Source organism: Taudactylus pleione, unplaced genomic scaffold (assembly GCF_031769625.1).
Source record: "Taudactylus pleione unplaced genomic scaffold, aTauple2 ptg000040l, whole genome shotgun sequence".
Taxonomy (NCBI): Eukaryota; Metazoa; Chordata; class Amphibia; order Anura; family Myobatrachidae; genus Taudactylus; species Taudactylus pleione.
The window spans coordinates 3,094,977-3,114,352 of NW_028284442.1; the positions used below are offsets into that span (position 1 = coordinate 3,094,977).

At 42.7% G+C, this 19,376-nt stretch overlaps 1 protein-coding gene across 1 annotated transcript in view; it reads left to right on the top strand.

Annotated features, from left to right (window-relative positions):
- The first annotated feature begins 6,074 nt into the window (after window positions 1-6,074).
- The window catches only part of NEDD1 (NEDD1 gamma-tubulin ring complex targeting factor), a 77,336-nt gene continuing 64,034 nt past the window's right edge, over window positions 6,075-19,376 (top strand). Inside the window, exons 1-2 of the mRNA XM_088453688.1 lie at window positions 6,075-6,237; window positions 16,166-16,309. Coding sequence (XP_088309814.1) covers window positions 6,198-6,237; window positions 16,166-16,309 — 184 coding nt within the window. The 5' untranslated portion in view covers window positions 6,075-6,197. The remainder of the gene's footprint in view (window positions 6,238-16,165; window positions 16,310-19,376) is intronic.

Here is a 19,376-nt window from a genome sequence, read left to right on the forward strand (position 1 = left end):
CATCTGTTTATTCATATTTATGTGTTAGTTTATATTTATATTTGTTGTTGCATGATATTTTAGGAAGGATGCAATATTAATTAAAATTTTTACCACTAAGCTACAGTATATCATCTCAAGTGCTTATTTTTGTTTTTTTTGTTCCTTTAATTTTCAGTGTGCAGTCACTCTCTGTTTTTAACCGAGCAGCTGAGGGGTACCATTATTTAATTGCCTGGAACCACCCCTCATTATAATTTAGTTCCCGGAACGAAGGGTTTCTTTTGAACCCCTTAATTGTTTCACATTCACTTACAACAATATGCATGCTGGCTGTAGCACTGATTTTTATTAAATCTTGTTGAGCTAACTCTTGTTTTACGTTAATTATGTCCTTAATTATTACTAAAAAAGCCATTTAAACTGTAGATGTATTATTGTAAGACAACAGGAACATTTGTTGAACAATGTACCAAATAGTTTGTATATCTGAAATAACATGAATATGTTTCGTGTAAAAACATCTGCATTAAAACTGTCTTAACTGAAGCGAAATGGTGACTTAACTGATCTGTCTGGTTTTCAGGTCTGTGCCCTGTCACACTCTGAGAAAGGCACATCTAAATCTATTGTCACACAAGTGCGATGTGATTGGAAAACAGCACAGCAAATGTGAAATGCAATATACTGTAAAAATATATTTCCCACAAGACATCTGTAGGTGGATTGATGGCCTGTCCGCATTGTGGCCACATATAGCTGAATGCTGTTTTTCTACTTTGTCTCTATAACCTTAAAATGTGTAGTTTAGTTAATTTTTTTCTCTCATTCTAAATGTGATTATTAGTGAACAGTGAGAATTGGGACACGTTTGAATGAATTTCATATGTTTAATCATACGTTGTTACCAGGAAAAATAGTAATGTATTTAAGGAGTGAAGTTCTCATTAGTATCAGGTCTCCTTGGTTCATATTCAAATACCGACATCATCATTTATTTATAATGCATCAATTAGTGTTCCAACAGTGACAATGACACAATTGTGTGCTATTATTCTTATATGGCTCCATTTATTATATATTTCTCTTTTTTTTCCGATCGTCAGCTATAACAACAATACATCTTACTCTAAGGTTTCTGAAGGATATGCTATGGATCCTGTTTATGAGCAAACCTATCACATGAATTGCTATCACTAAAGCTTATTTAATTTTGAGCGATTACACTTACTTGACCAACCAGTGCATATAAAATAACTATAACACTTTATTTTAGGAAGTACACCTATGAAAAGGCTTGGGTGGAAATGTAATAGCCTGCCAGATGCTGCTTTAAAACAATGGGCAGGCTCCCTGAATCGCGCTGATGCCTGCACTCTCCCTACTCCAATTGTGGATAGCAGCACCAATGTTTTTTATGTACACAGGGCACCAAAATGTGCCTCTGTGCGTATACCCTGCAGTTTCTTCTCTTGAAGATTCCTACCGGCAGAAAGGAATTATCCCATCGGAGACCAAGAACTCCTAGTTACTTGCTAGGAGCCTCGTTTCCCATTTCAGTTTTTACTGACCGTAAGAATTTGCTCTATTTACAGACTGCCAGATGTCTAAATTCCAGACAGGCAAGATGGGCACTGTTTTTCTCCCAATTTGATTTTAAACTCTCCTATCGTCCAGGTCCTCAGAATACAAAGGCTGATGCCTTGTCCCGCTCCCTGGATTCTGAACAAGAGGTCAAGCAGGAACCTCCTCCTCCAATTCTGCATCCCACGTCCTTTGCCTCTGCTAGGCTCACGCCAGATCCTCCTCGGGGAAAGACCTTCGTGGCCCCGGATCTTCGTAAGAAGCTGTTACATTGGGCCCACGCTTCCCGATTTTCTGGACATACTGGAGTTGAGAAGGCTGTCAAATTCATTCCACGCTCTTATTGGTGGCCTACGTTGAGAACTGATGTCAAAGACTTTGTTGCTCAACATAAAATTTCTAGGAAAACATCTCCTGGTCTACTGCATCCGTTCATTGTTCCTTGACATCCCTGGTCCCATTTATCCATGGACTTTATTACGGACTTGCCTCCATCTCAAGGACCTGACACCATATGGGTAGTTGTCGACAGATTCTCCAAAATTCATCATTTTGTGCCGTTAACAGGTCTGCCTTCTGCGTCCCAGCTTGCACAACTCTTCATTAAGGAGATCTTCCATTTACATAGCCTTCCTCAAGATATCATCTCTGACAGAGGAGTCCAATTTGTGGACAAGTTTTGGAGATCCTTGTGCTCAGCTCTGCAGGTAAAACTTAAATATTCCACGGCCTATCACCCTCAGACCAACGGGCAAACGGAGAGGGTGAACCAAGACCTAGAGCAGTTCCTTCGTTTGTTCGTCTCATCTTCTCAAGATGACTGGTTGGAGCTGCTTCCTTGGGCCGAGTTTGCTCACAATGATCACTATCATACCTCCATGGAGAATACACCCTTTTATACCGTGTATGGTCAACATCCTCGCCTACCCGATTTCCCATTGGTTCCGACTATTGATATACCAGCTGCTAAAGATACTCTTCAGCATCTGACGGCTATCTGGGAGAAGGTCCTTTCCTCATTGTTAAAAGCCTCCAGACACTACAAAAAATTTGCTGATCGCAAGAGACGAGCCGCTCCAAAGTTACAACCTGGAGACGAGGTATGGTTATCTACCCGAAACCTTAGACTTTGTATTCCATCCATGAAGTTCCCTCCACCATTCATCGGTCCATTCTCTGTGGAAAAGGTCATTAACCCAGTGGCTGTTAAGCTAAAATTACCTCCTGTTTTACGAATCCCTAACTCATTCCACGTATCGCTCCTAAAACCTCTGGTCTTGAACCAATTTCAAAGAACTCACCCTAAGACACCTAGGGCCAAATGTAATAGGGTGAGAGTTTAGAAAAGTGAGAGTTTCTGACACTTTTTAAACTTTGCCAATGTAATAGAGTCCAAACACAAAGTAACAGAGTGAACTTGCATGTTTTTTTAGACTTAAAAACCTCTCACGATTTAAAATCTCATTCAGATGTTTTCCCATTTGAAGATAAAACTCAACCAATGTGAGAGTTTACTGCTAAACTCTCACATTTTCTAAACTCTCACCCTATTTCATTTGGCCCCTAGTGTCCACACTCAGCGTGGTCAAGAATTAGAGATCCAGAAGGTCCTGGATTCCCGCTGTCGCTATGGACGACTTCAATACCTTTTTGACTGGAAGGGCTATGGTCCAAAAGAGAGAACTTGGATCTTTGCTACTGATGTTCATGCTCCTGCTTTTCTAAAAGCCTTCCATGTTAAGTTTCCTCACAAGCCTAGAAAGTGACCGGAGTCCACTTCTAAAAGGGGGGTACTGTCACAAACCGTGCTAGAGACCTCCGTCAGAGACCCCTGCATCTTTCCATGTGCTGCTGTCATCGCGGCTTGCTGAGTCGCTGGCCGCTGCTTTCAGGGGAATCCAGAGTGGGGCCTATGCCAGAAGGTGGTTCCTTGCATCCCCGCTGTTGCCTAGCTGTTCCTGCTGCCTCTCCATGCACTTCCTGTGCTTCTGCATGCCAGACATCCAGATCATGGGCGCAGCCATCTTTGATCAGGTCAGGTGATCCAACCCCATCCAGTCAGCAGCGCTCTCCAGTGACTCCAGCCAATCACCATCCGGCCAGGGGTATAAAAGCCCTTCCCTGACTCTGTCTCATTGCCAGTACAATAGTGCTCTTGCTCTAGTCAGACCTATGCTTCTGAGCCCTGCTGTTTCCAGTTCACCTGCGACTCTGTTCCTGCGTACTCCAGCCGGGAGTACTCCTGCCCAATCTAGCACACTCCATCCCGGAGTGCTATTCCAAGTGCTCACCCAATCCAGCACACTCCATCCTGGAGTTCTATTCCAAGTGCTCACCCAATCCAGCACATTCCATCCCGGAGTTCTATTCAAAGTGCTTTCCCAATCCTGCATACTCCATCCAGGAGATATATTCTACTCTGCTACAGTATTCAACTCATCTACAAGTTCTACAATATTTAACCCTGCAATTCTCCTCCACAGTACCCCCTGAACCTCAGAGACTTTTGTGGTTGTTTTAAGTATCCACAGTTGTGCATCTCTGCACCAAGGACTTTATTTACCATCACTGTTAGTCCTCTTTCATCTGTATGTTAAAGAATTACATTAAACCATCTAAATTCAAACTCCCTTCTGGTCCAGGTGTCTCTGTCACTCAACCAAGCTCGGGTCCACCCCTTCCAATTTCCCAGCCCGTGACAATGTATATAGAAGCACTGGAGAAGTGTGGAATGGCTTCTATATTTGTCTGAGATTCCTGTCTTATGTCTTTTAAAACCCACAGGAGAAGTCTGTTAGAAAAGCAGACTAGTAATGTCGGCATCTGTGAAAAGCCGGAATTGGTCCTGGGGGTGTGGATGTGAGGAGAGGGAGGGCTCCATCCACAGACCACTCCAGGTCTTGGGCCTTTCAGCCTGGTAGAAGGCTCATTAGGGCTTCCACCTGGAACTGGCTGATTTCAGCTGGGTTTGTTTGTGGCTGAGTGTCTCATACCTGGGGAGCTGGCAGTCTAGCCTGTTCAGAGACACTTGGTTAAAACCCTGTAAGTACTGTGCACGTGTTTTGCTGATGGTAAGGGCAATAGGCCCTACCATTGTTGTAGCAAGGGAATCTGCTGTGTAGTTAGTGTCCAGCCGGGCTAGGCCTTTTGTTTATGCTTTTGTTTATATTTTTGTGTGTGGCACAATAAAGACTGGCGCCGACCGATTTGTACGAGATTTCCAAACTTGTTTCCTGTTTCTACGGCTGTATGTAAAGAGGGAGGCCATCTACCCCCGGAGAGGGACCCCTATCCCAACTGTGTCACAATATATATATATATATATATATATATATATATATAGTGTGTGTATGTATATATATATATATATATATCTCACATCTGAAGGTCCAGCACTCCCACTAAACCACAAATAACTGTGACTGGTACCCTCACAAATAGGAACAATGGGAGTCAGCACGTGCGGCACTCAGCTCCATAAATAAGTCAAATACACAACTGGGTAAATCAAAATTTCAGTGTTCACGACACTATCATCAGGATAGTATCATCCTGATGATTGTGTTGTGAACACTGAACCGTTGATTTACCCAGTCGTGTATTTGCCTTATTTATGGAGCTGAGTGCCGCACGTTCTGACATATATATATATATATATATATATATATGTCAGAATGTGCGGCACTCGGCTCCATAAATAAGGCACGTGGAGGCCACACACACTACTGAGCCTCAGTTTGACTTGTTTTAAGGACATTACATCAAAGTTGGAGCAGCCTGTAGTGTGTTTTTCCACTTTAATTGTGAGTGTGGCTCCAAAACTAGACCTCCATGAGTTAATAAATTTGATTTCCAATCATAATTTTTGTGTAATTTTCTGTCAGCACATTCAACTATGTAAAGAACAAAGTATTTAATAAGAATATTTCATTCATTCAGATCTAGGATGCATTATTTTAGTCTTCCCGTTATTTTTTTGAGCAGTGTGTATGTATATGTATATATATATATATATATATATATATATATATATATATTTATTTAGCAGCCACCAACCGATGTTAAGGAAACATTGGCAGTTGTGGTCACAATCGATGTTTCTATTGATGGCCATCACTATTTTATACCATAAAAGGTGCCATTTTTATGGTTAACAGCGTTTAAAATTTTTTTGATTTTTTTACAAAATCGTGTTGCATAAGTTTTAAAAAGCTGTTCCTGACCTAATTCAATCATAAAAAAAACTCGACAATTTCGGAGCGGTTTTTGGAAAAATTTGTCAGTTAAGTGGTTAAATACAGAAAGGATGACATAACCCACATAGTGAGCACTAAAGGGGTTATGCATTGCTGTAAAATGGGGCCCTCAATCTGAAAAATACTAAAAAAAATATCATACATCTGTGTGTGACGTTATATTTAACCGTTAGCTATAGTTAGGGCAGCTAGGACACGCCTACATGACATGTGTGTTACCACCGTCCCCCCCCCCCCTCGCCCGCAGCTGAAAGTTGAAGCCAGTTGCGCGTGAGCCTGATGCCCCACGTGAGCTAGCACGCCGAATGAGCGCTCGCGGCCGGGCAACAGTTGGTGCAGGCGGAGTGACGTCACGGCGCGTCCCCCTCCCGGCCCGGGATGCAGAGTAGGGGAGGCGGGGGAAGAGCGCGGCTGTCAGGTGAGGGGGACATGGGATACCGGGGTTTCCAGGCAACAGGCTGAACGCGTCCCGGCCTTCCGCTGCGAGTGACACGGAGACTCCCCTCTGTGTATTGGGGGGGGGGGGGGACACGTACATGATTTGGCGGGAGGGTTGAACGCGGCGCCTTGTCCCTGACTATATCGGGAGTGTGCAGTACACAGCGGCCAGTGTGCGGCGGCCGGGGACACTCTGCTTCTTTCCTAAACTTACTTGCTGCGTCCCCTACATCTACACTGTGCCTCGTATTGTCTCTATCATCCCATCTGTAATTCCGAGACTTTATTATTATACTGACTCTGCTGGGACAACAGTCTCCATGTATAACGCGATGTCCTATAGTGCTCTGGACTGTTACTCTGACCTCTCAGTGTGTGTTGTTTTATACCAACGTCTTTGTAATCGCACCTCTACAAGATTGGGGTTATTTAGACCGGGTACACATCAGAACGACGCGATGCTCTATGGAAGCATATATCGGGCGGCTGTAAACACTGCACGGTCTGGTGTACGACAGCATGTTATACCCTTATGGTGCGTACACACTGGGCGATTAAAGTGGACGACTGAACGATAACGATATCGTTATCGTTCAGTCGTCCACTTTATCGTCCATTTTTAACACAAAAAAGATGAACGATGACGACGACGCGCGTTCCCGCGAGTCGTTCGTCATCATCGTTCATCGCGCTGACATGCAGGCCAACCTGACGTCCTCGTCAGGTTGCTGCATGTCAGGGAATGGGTGAGAGAGCCCGGCGCTGAACGATATCGCTAATGATATCGTTCAGCGGCTGTGCTCAATGTCATGAACGACATTGAGCACAGCATGCCGGGGACACACTAGACGATATCGCTCAGGGAGCATATAGTCTAGTGTGTATGCACCTTTACATTCACCTGTATGCCGTCGTCAGCGACGTCATCCCATCTGATGTGCAGCACATCAGATGTGCCAGTGTCGCCGATGATGCACGATTGAGGGTACACACTGAGCGATATGGGTGATGTATGGTTCCGATCCGCGTCCCAGTAATATAATGTCTATTATATCGCCTGATGTGTACCTGGGCTTATAGTGATATTTTAACATGATTGTTTTGGTGTATTATTTTCACTGTTAACATCTTAATAAAGAATTTACTTTTTTCCTTTAATTTAATTTGAGCACTATTGAGGGCCAACTTCATTCTTTGAAATTGTCCTACAATTTTTTTTTTTTTTTAATACTATGTAAATTTTAGTTAGCACAGAACCATACATGGCTAAAGCATGCATTATCTGAAACCAAGTTTTGGTTGGGCCTGTTAAATGTTAAGGCCCCCATACATCAGCAATCGATTGTGGCAATTCTGCAATTTGCAATCAATTGTGTATAAAAATCTGCAATGTATTGGTTTCACAGATCGCAGATTGCAACCAAAAAGTGATTGGAATTGTTAAATCAGATCGTCCAACATGTTGGATGTCACAGATGGATTGGGGCTGTAGATCGCTAGTGTATGGACATGGTCACCAGATTTGCAGACAGTTACCAGTAAAAGGATGGGCCTTTCAAGATTGGCAGATCTGTGTTTGCTGCAATCGATCTGCAAATCACTGAAAAAGATCTGTGATGTATGGGCGCAGATTGCTAGATTGGGAAATCCTAACATAGGGCAATAAATCTTCAAATTGTTAAATTGTGGTTTTCAGATTGCTGATGTATGGGGGCCTTAAGTCTTTCTCCTGATTTACTGAGGGTGATTCTACAGTAAGGTTTTATAATTTTCTGCATTAGTGGCATATTTCCATGCTGGACTGACAGAGGTGCTGCTATATAGTAGGGAATGCGTCACTAGTTGGCTTCAGAACGCTAGGTTTTCCTGCTTGGAAGTGCACAAGTGATACCACCGTTAGGAGTTTATTTATGAAGCAGTGATTATCCCGTACTACTGGGGTGCCTCTATTTTTTTTCGCACAAGAGTTTTCTTTCTGCCATTGGGTGACACCTTGTTTAGATGGTGTTATCTATACCTCAGATTGGTGGTCCGAAGAAACAGTAGAGGATATACAGAGAGCCATAAATTGCCATTAATTAATCGCCACTATAATGTATGTAGAAAAATACAGAATTCACTTCAGTACACATACATAGTGCTGTGTGAGATGCAGTGGATCATATGATGCACCAATGTTTCTGATGGTTAAAATAATATACTTACAGAAAAGAGAACTGTTGACTAGTACCAACAACGGATTTTTAAGTCTGTACCCCAGAACCCTCCATTTTGACTCCTAGGATACCAAGCAACTCCCCTTTACACATTCCCCAGACTGCCAAGTCCCACATTCCTGGCATTGACAGCATACGGTCGGTCATTTATGTAATCACTGCAGGCGGTGCATTGAATGTGTCATCTGTGTTCTTTTGGCATTGATTGCACCGAATGATTGGTCATTTAACTGCATGATATCAATGCCAAGAGCGCAAGAGTTTGGGGCAGGTCTCAGCCCCGAGTGGTGCATATATATTGCTGTCGGGGATGTTATTAGGTAGAAATGTAGAATGTCGACATTATGTCCATGTCGACATGATGACTAGATAGGCATATCATACCACACTCCTGTTGCTGTTATGGTACAGCTTCAGGCTTCCTAGTTTCCTACCTCTGCCTGACACTCATTGTTTTCTCTGCCTGATGTCCGCTATACATAATGAGAGGTAGAAGTTAGTAAAGCTAGAAATGTTAGTATAACATAATCAGCTGCTTGATAGATAAGAATATTAGGAAGTAGACGACATACCTTACATAGTTGTCTTTAGGTCTGAAAAATGCTGTGGGGTCAATTTTATTGTCCTAAAACTTGTTTTATGTTTTCTAACAGTATAGTTTAGTACTAACGACCACTTAATGTCTAGTAAATCCATAAGTATGGCTAAATGTGATGGGGACTTTGGACGGGCATAAATATGGAAAGTTAGATTGTTTTTCTCCCACTGCATTTTCCTGTCTAGATTTTGTTGATTTTCTTACTGCAACTAACGGCAAGATATCAATTCATACTTTGCAGATTGGTAAAATGGGGATAGAATGGGTGTTGACTAAAGCAGAGGTTCCAAAACTGAGCGCAGTTGATTTAAGCTACACATTTGTCCAATCCGCGGAAGATCAGACCGCGGTTCAGATCATTTATACAATCATACCGCAGACCTGTTCGCAGATTCTACATTCGAATCTTGCTACTCATCCAATTTTTCAGCAAACCAGTCTGTCTGCTGGAAGAGGCATCTGGTTCTAAAATATACAGGGAACAAAAGTAGCATATTTTTAGAACCAGCACCAGGTTCCACTAGCAGGGGGGGAGGGGGATAATGCCATAGCCAGGGGACACACTTGACTGGGTCCCCCAGCCAAAGCATTGTCACCCTAACTATTCAGTCCAGGCTGGGGATTCCTGGGGAAGTGGAGTCCCCCCTCTCCATGGCACCCAAGGCCTGGGATGAAGCACAGGGCTATCCACGGTACTCCTGGGCTGTAGGTGGTGGATTGATAGCAGTTTGAGCAAAAATTGAAATATTATTCTTTACAGGTGGACTACAGGTCCCAGCAGGCCAATCTCGGCATGCCATCACTTGGAGAACCACAAGCGCCAATGTGCCCGGATATAAAGGAACTGCTGGCACCTGTAGTCTGCCTGTAAAGAAAATATTAAAATAAATACACATCACCGAATGTTTTAGTAGTTTTTCACTGCACCCTCACTTGGGTAGTGGCGGCCTTTAAGCTCTTTTGCATGTCTGCCGCCCCCTCAGGACTTCCTTGGCATCTTCAACCTTCAAGCGCTCTTCTTCGCTCCGCCGCCGGACTGACTCCTGTTGCCTTGCGCTGGCTAATATACGGCAAAAGAGGGCGGAGCGATGATGCGGCGAGCCGTGATTGACTACCTTGAATTAAAAAATTGGTGCATCGTGCTGAAATGTGAATTTTTGAAATGGGAAGTCGCGTCTGCCGCTATTATGCCCACTGCCAAACTCTGCACAGGTAAATATTTAAAGTCCCTCCGCTGCCGCTGCCATGGTTTCCGCCGTCTCACCCCACAGCGATTCCCGTAGCGTCCAGCAGCGCAGATGGTTGCGGGAGTCTTTCGGATCCCGCTACGCTGATAGTTTGCTGGGCTGTCTGCACTGGATATTGGTTGGCAGCACTGGTCTCTGCAGCCTACACACTACAATATCGTTTGCCTGGTCGGCAGTTGGGTCTCCTAGCTTTTAAGCTTTTTTAAAAACCAGGAGACCCGACAAGCGGCCAGGGTCGGTCTGTGGCGGGAACACACTTGTCCAATGTCGGGCAGACCTGTCGGTCGGGAGTTGGATCTGCCGAGGATTGGACAAGTGTACCAGCTTTAGTCAGTACCTCAGTCAATATGATTTAACAATCTGGACTCAAGCATGGATATCCTTTAATACCTGGACTGTAATGGCGGAGTTTGGAAACCTCTGGGCTAAAGTTTTGACTAAGGCAGTGGTTCCCAAACTTGGTTGTCAAGGCACCCTAACAGTCCAGGTTTTAAGGACATCCATGCTTAAGCACTGGTGACTAAATTAGTACCTCAGTAGGTTTGATTATACCATCTGTGCACAAGCAAGGCTATTTCTAAAACGTGCACTGTTGGGCTGCCTTGAGGAACGAGTCAGGGAACCCCTGCACTAGTGTATACAATTCCTATCATATACCACAAAAGGAAAGCATGTATCTCGCAAAGGTACAAATAACTGTATTATTGACAATGTATAAGGTATTTTATAACATTTATTTTGTGCTTTAAAAAGGGATTAAATTTTTAAAGATAAAGACCTCAACTGATTTAATTCTGGTACCGCAATGGCAGATGTTGTTGACCATATTAATTGCTGTATTATGACAAACTACTGTGGCTGTAGTTCTTATGGTCACTCATGGTCCTGAGAAATTGACTGCAGTTTGTGTTTCCAGTTTAATCCTTGATATTATTTTGAGAGTAGTGAATTTGTTTCTTTGCTTGCTGCTTCTGTGTAGGTAATGTGGTGGGAAAGGACTTTCTGAAACTAATGGCAGTACAGCACAGGTAGTCTATAGTGTACACTAGCCTTTTGCTGTTTCTGATAGTGTGTCAACAATAGATTCAAGATTCAATCTGGTTATATGCGAGACATGGCTTCTCACAAGTGGATAGTTGTAATAAAGGAGATTTAATTTTTCAAGTTGTGAATTCTTTTTTTCAAAGTTCCACCGCATCAAGAAACCATAAAAGTAATACATTCGTGACAAATACAAATTTAGATTTCACTGCTCAATGATTGTAAACGGTTTCATCCTATAAACCGTTGGCGTGATGAAAAGTTTCCTATAACATTTGTTTATTTTATTTATCCTTACCTCTTGATATATAATAAATAGTACTAGAAAAGGTGGTTACATTTTTTCTTTTTTTTTTTTCTTTTTTTTTACCAGTACATAGACAAATGCGTCCCTTTTATTTGATTGTCTTGTAGCTTTGTAAGTACAGGTTGAGTCTCCCATATCCAAATATTCCGAAATACGGAATAATTTTGGCATGACAGATAATGAAATCTTTGATTTTTGATGGTTCAATGTACACAAACTTTAAGGCACAAATTATTAAAAATGTTGTATAACATTACCTTCAGACTGTGTGTATAAGGTGAATATGAAACATAAATTAATTATGTATGTACACAAACTTTGCTTGAACCACAAAATTATTGAAAATATTGAATACATTTACCTGCAGGCTGTGTGTATAAGGTATATATAACACATAAATGCATTCTGCGTGTATATTGGGGTCCTATTCCCAAGATATTTTATTATGAAATGCAAATATTCCAAAATACGGAATATTCCGTTATCCAAAATACCCCTGGTCCCAAGTATTCTGGATATGGGAGACTCAACCTGTATTGCTATTTGGTCTCTCTTCAGTAATGTCACTAGAAAAGGCTGTGTTAAGAATAAAAATATATTTAAAAATAAAACAAAAGCCCTCAGTAATAAAGCACATTGTTTGAACTGTCCTTGTAATGTACTATAGTGACGAGACCATTGTTGATGTTTTTTAATGTTTATTACATTATGAGCTTTTACATTGCTTACACTGAAGTAAATGTTTTATTTTTAGTAGACAAATAGGGTTTTCTTTGGCTAGAAATGGTTTAAACATTAAAAATGTCAATGTATCTAAAAATAACAAGCAAGCTATAATTTTTCCCTGAAATATATTTATACTTGGTTTCTTCTAAAGCTGGGTACACACTAGATGATATGTTTTCTGATCTCGTAGATTGGGCCAACATATCGGGAACATGTCTAGTGTGTACACACTTATATGCGCTCCCGTGGGTCGTTCATTGGTGTCTTTCCAACTGCCTGCCTGCATGGCTGATTCAGCGACCCAGCTGCCGGCAAGGTCAATGGTGCCGATGAACTAAATATCGGGTGGTTGTTCATTGGATCGTGCAGTGTACTGACCGTGCAATATATTGTTCATCGGGCATTGCATTGGCGGGTCGCTAAGTGTATACCCAGACTTAGTGACAGTTAAATATTTGTTTACCAAAGTGGTGCATTAAGTGGCAGATTACTGTCTGATAGTTCATGTTTGGATTCCAGGAGTAGAAAGCTGTTAATTGCGCCTGTGCCCACTGTAGCCTCCATTCCTGATCTTGGCTAACAGAAGTGGTACCCAGTATGGCAGGGGTGGCCAAACCGATCCTCAAGGACCCTAAAACTAGGTACACACTAAACGATATATGGGACTATTTGTAGTTTTGGGACGAATCGGAATGACAAATCTTCCACATCGTCCAGTGTGTATGTACTATTGCGCACTCCCGTGTGTCGTTCGTCGCATCTTTAGTTGTGTGAAATATGTCCTGTAGCAATGCTGGGTAGAGAAGTTAGCGTTTGATAGGCAGAAAGGATAATACCTGGTGTACTTTGTTATTCCAAGTAAACAGTTGACTTTTAGAGTGTATTCATCTGACTTGGAATTTGCAGGGGACTATTCTACCAAAAAGAAAAATGTGCCTCAACATGTTGGAGAAAATTGATGTTTGGTAGCTTGTATAGCAGTATGTGTAAATGATAAATTGCTTGTTTTAAAAGATAAATTGAACCTTTTCTTACACCTGGTTTTGGCCTGTTTCACAGCTATTTACAGTCTGCTTAATGCCGCATATTTCTTGGGACAGGACTCTGAGTTCTTTAAAGTCTATTGATCAAGTTTGTGATGCTGAAAATAGTACTGGAAGTGAATAGATCTGTACTCCCACATACACAATGACAAGCTTTTGCTTTAGCTCTGCGTCAATTGCTTTAAAATGATGTTCAATCCTGCAGGGAATTGGGTAGCAGTCAATATGCTGACCACGGGGGTTCCGGCGTTCAGACTCAGAATGCCAGAATCCCAAAGGTAAGTAGCGGGGTTGGAGTTAGGGTTAGGCACTAGGGGGAGGGTTATGTATAGGCACTAAGGGGGAAGGTTTAGGGTGCTGGGAGGGGGGAGGTTAGGTTTAGGTATTAGGGGGTAGGGAGAGGGGAAGGGTTAGAATACTGACCGACTACTGTCTGTATTCTAACCCTGTCGGGATTCTGACCACTGGGATACCAAGCACTGGCATCCCGTACCCATCTCCAGGGAAGTTATTAAATGTTATGAAGTATGCTTTTAAGATGTGAAGTCTGGACATAGGGCTAGGTTTGTGTGTACTGTATCTGAAGTTTTAAACACCTTTGTGGTCTTCTTGGCAACACTTCATAAGGCAGTTGAAAAATGACGACACTTGGCTTCTCACCAAGTTATCTTACATTTATGGGTTATTTGTCACCTCATGTAAGACTTAGGGGGGTATTCAATTAGGTGCGAAAAGTCAGTTTCTGCGGAAAAGTTTCGCCGGGGACATCATTTCGCCAGGCGAAAACTTATCCCCATATTCAAATCCAAAGACTTTTCACGGGTGCGGAAAGTCAATGCATTGGAATCTGCGAAAAAGATTCGCCTATGATACCTGATGGAAAAAAGTGCAGAATTGGGGTTTCGGGGTGCAAAATTGGGGGAACCATCCAGCACCCTTGGGACAGTCCCACAAAGGTTAACTGTAAAAAAAAAAAAAAAAGTTTAAAAACACCTTAACAATACCCCAAAAAATTACTTTGAAAAAGTACAAAGTTGGGGGACAAACTTAAAAACTAGTGAAATAAACTCCAGGGGGGTCCCCAAGTATGTCCCAGGTGTTTTTAAGTTTGCAGGTGTTTGCAGAAGGTGGATTTTTACAGTTTTTTTTAAAACTTCACTTTAGTAACTTCAAAATATGCTAGCACCCATTTTCATGTACCCCAAACTTGCTGGAACTACTTATTTCCTGCATAAAAGCTGCTAAATGCCATTCCTCACTACTTCTGCAAAGATGCTAATTAGCAGCTATTGAGATCATTTAAGTACCCCAAATACCTTCAGCAAGCCTATTTGGGGGTATCTAGTGATCCCCAATGTCAGTGCATCTTTTGGGGGTGTCGGGCTGATTTCCCCAAATCTGTCAGGACTTTTCTCCAGGTCCGAATTCGCCGGGGACGAGCGCAATACTTTTCCGCATTGGAAAACCAGTGATGACGGCGAAAAGTCCGGTACTTTTTGCACCTAATTGAATACCCCACTTAGTGTTCACTCTAGGGTGAACATCAGGCAGGGCGCCGCCCAAGAGAAGGGCTACGTCTGTGCGCACGCTCCCGAAAGGGCGTAGCCGGAGGGTTGTGGCTTCATGCTACGCCCCTTTTTCATCACTCTAGAAGGCATGCCCAGCACTTATGGCATGATAAGATAACTCGGCATTATCTGTATGACACCAAGTGGTCGAATCACTTAGGGGCAGTGTGCCTTATCGTTACGGCACAGCTAATCCATCTGCATCATATCTTTTCCATGCATCCGAAAGGGGGGAAAAGGAAAAACAACTACGTAAATGGTACCTTAGTGGGCAAATATTTGCACATCGTCCCTAATTGAATTGACTCCCAAGAGTTTTAGTCTAGATTAGTTAGTAGTCTAAAGCTGGCCACACACTAGACCAACTTTCATCCAACCGTCCAACTAGTTGATTGGTTGGAATGAAAGTCTGGTAACGTATGGGAGTAAATGATGATCAGCAATTTGCTCCTAAATGCCAGAAAACAGATGAAAATGGCCGTCAGACAAGTTTTGTTAAATGTTTGATCTAAACAATTTGTTCAAACAACAGTTTTTGTCCATTTTCCGGCGTTTGAGAGCAAATTGCTGATTGTCATTTGCTTTCATCCCTTACCAGATTTTCATTCCAACCAATCAACTAGTTGGCTGGTTGGATGTAAGTTGGTCTAGTGTGTGGCCAGCTTAAGAAGCAATATGATGCATCTTTTTCACTGTTATGTGCCAAATGTACTATGTTTTTTTTTTTCAACTAACAGCATGAACTGAAGCTCAACTGCTTTCTGTGATCTTTCTCTGGGTAGATTCAAGAAAGGTCTGGACACCTTTCTGTGTAAAATAAACCGGAATACTGACGTTGATGTAAAACACATGCTAACTTGTTGATCCAGTGAGAAGTCAAATGTGGCAGTATGGTGACAGGAAGAAATTGTTCCTTTCAATTGAAATCGGGCTTTTCTCTACTGAGTTTTGCTGCCTTCTTGATCAATTTGCTGGTTGAACTTGATTGATACATGTCCTTCTTCCCCCTCCTCCTTTAATAACTATGTAATGTCCATAGTCTGGATAATGTTTACATTTCTGTCCTCTTTTTTTTTATTTTTTTTTTCCTGCCTCTTATTACAATATGTACTACTTAGAATTCTATTAATGGTTATGACAATTTTCCCTTCTTTGTTATCAGGAATAACAATGCAGGACAACATCAGATTTGCTTCAGCTGGTGATGATATTAAAATATGGGACTCCTCATCCATGACTGTGCTGGAGCAGTTCAACCCACATAGTACATCACACCCTGTATCATCTTTGTGTTGGAGCAGTAACAGTATCCTTTGACAGGTGCACAGTGACTGTTCTGTTGGCGCCTTCTTTTCTGTTGTGGATGTGTTACATTTACTTATGTGAACTGAATTAATGTGTGATTTCATCAGACTCCATTTGAAATGTCTGTAAGGCACTCAAACCATGTTTTTCTTTCTTTTTTTTTTTTTTTTTTTAGTCTTTGTCTAAAAGAAATATTTACAGAAATGTAAAATCATGTAAAGAAGTTATGTAATAAGCTTATTCATTAGCTTGTAGAGCTCCCATTTACTTGGATGTCATTATTTTTCTTTCTGTGTCATTCTCATCTCCCTTTACCTTCCAGTCAGATTATATTTAGTCATACTCTCCCAATACATCAATATCTTCAAGATGTGGTCTAATGGTATGGTTTGGCCATGGCACATTACAGGTGTGATGTGATGTATCTAAGGGCATGACCAGTGTAATAAAGATAAATTAATTATGAGCAAGCAAAGAGAAATGGACACAAAGCTATGTACATATTGTTATTTGCAATATGTTGTATTGAATGTGAATTTTATATATTTATTTATCGGTGAATTCAGATGACAGCTTTTTTTTGTCACCTCCTTCCTTGAGCCTGTTTTAGCACTTTTGGGCTGTCCCATTCCATCAGTTTGTCTGTACTAGACAAGCTCAAATCATATCTTTTATTTATTATTTGTTTTCTAGTAGACTTTCATGTACAAAAATAGAATTGCCTTTATAACACCTGAGATAGGACCTGATTCTGAGATGGACACATCTTGCTATTCTCTGCAGACTGCACATGCACCCAATACAACAAACTATCTGCGCTTGTATATAAAAAGAAAAGGTCAAAGTGGTCAGGATCTTCTTATTTGTCAGATCTCAAGTGGGCATAGCCCTCCATGAAATGGGAGTGTCTGGGTGGTTACCATGCGTACACACGGGACAGATGCGTCTTGCAAGAATGGCTTGGCCCTGTTGCCTGACTACTATAGGTGTTTGAGATGTGCGGACTGATATGGGCCTCCTGTTTCTGACTGGTGTTTATGTACCCAGCATGGGGTGGGTGCAAGGGCCGATACACAGAAACTGCGGAGGAGCGATGCATGAGCCACATGGACGTTAGCATAGACAGATGGATACTCGCATTATCCATCTGTCTGCCGCTTTGCGTCCAACTCAGATTCAAAATAGCATGGATATGAATTGTAAATGTAGTAGTAGTATTATTGTTATTATTATTATTATTTTTATTAAGTATCTATATATAAATATACTTTTTTTTTTTTTTTTTACTAGCTTGTTTTTTTTTTTACATATGAGGCATAAAATGCTAATAAAATATGACATATTTGCATAGCTAGGCACTCCACTTAAAGATCTAACCATCCTACTGCATTACATTAGGAGTCCTACTGTTAGAACCAGAGTCTTGGATACTCTGTTGTTCCAGAGCGTGGCTCAGTAGTGTCTAAATTAAAAATGTTAAAATCGCTTACATGATGAGGACTGCAACACCTTGCTAAATAGTATTTGAACTGTGTATTCTGTGAAGCTGTATTCATGAAGCGCAGCATATGTTATTACCGGCACTTCACCATGATGTAATGGAATGGACAGTGAATAGTAACGTGTGTTTCTGTTAACTTAAAAGTGAAAATAAGTTTCAAATCTCCATGGTTATTGTGATTTGATTAGATTGCTTAAGCTATGATTTATAAAAGTTAAGTTTTACAAGTCCTAAGCTTTTATGCATAAACTAATTGCATGTGTGTTAACTTTGAGATGGATGCAGGATTTGACTCCGCACAGGACTATTTGTTTAATATATCACAATATTTTCTACTTCAGGGTCCATAGGGTTCCACAGGATACCTTGGGTATAGGTGTGACGTCAGTCGCAGGGCACCAAAGAGTTAAGCTTTCAGCCTCCCAGGATGCACTAGGTCCCCCTCCTATACCCCGCCCCCGGGCCAAGGCACCTCAGTTTAGTTTGGTGCCCGGCCGGAGTCGGGTGCACCTGTTGGAGTGGGGGCTAGAAGAGCCCCTGAAGCTTTTTCTTCATGCAGCTGTGGCTGCACATCTGGATGAACAGCATGGACAGTCAGTCCTGACGTCCATGCTGTCTTCCCTACACCCCGCCGGTACCAGAACGCCGGTACTGATCCGGGGATGCTGGTGGGCGTCTGGGGTCACAGCTAGCGGTGACCCCAGATGCTCCGGACCATGGCCGGATTCAAGGGGGACAGAGGTAAGCAGCGGGGTCCCGCGGTGGGTCCCCACTGATCACATGGTCCTAAGTCCCCAGGCAGGGGGCTCCCTGGGGACTGGCTGCAGCGTGGAGCCAGGCGACCAACCTGCGCTTCCACTACCCCCTGGGACAGCGGACCGCAGCAGAGCGGTAGCGCTGCGGCGTCCCAGGGGTTAAATGCATGCCAGGGGAGCGCGCCTTCCCTGTCTCACAGCCGGCGCCTCCCCCGCTGCACACAGCCCTCTCTGCACTGTGCTGACTGGTCCTGTGTCAGCGCTCCTCCCCCAGGCCAGCTTCTCTCTGCTCCTCGGCGGCCATCTTCTCTGCAACGCATGGTGAACGCTGCTGGAAGTCTGGAAGGAAGCATCGTGGTCTGGGTCCCCCCGCATACCTCTCCTCCGCTGTGGCTCAGGTCTGTGTATGCAGCGCTGTGTCCTACCAGGCCCTGTGTCTGTGTAGTTGAGTGATCAGCGCTGTTAGTGCAGGAATTGTTATTTCTCTGCATTGTATGTGACTGTGCTAGCGCTGCCTGTAACTTTTCTTCTCTAAACTGTCAGCTTTATTACTGTCCCTGTTCTTTCTGCTAAAGCCCTTGCGGTGCGGTGCTGCAGGGTGGTCTCTCGCCTATTTAATACTTAATTGGTGAGAGAGGTCACATACGTGGTGCCATCATGTCTGAAAGTGATTTTCCCCTCCGGCTACAGTGTACCACGTGCAAAGTACCGTTAGCGGAGGGGGAGGGTAGCGCGGAGGGCCTTTGCCGGCAGTGTTTGTCCATGGCGCGGCCTATTACGGTTACAGCACCGGTACAGGAGCCGCCCTGGGC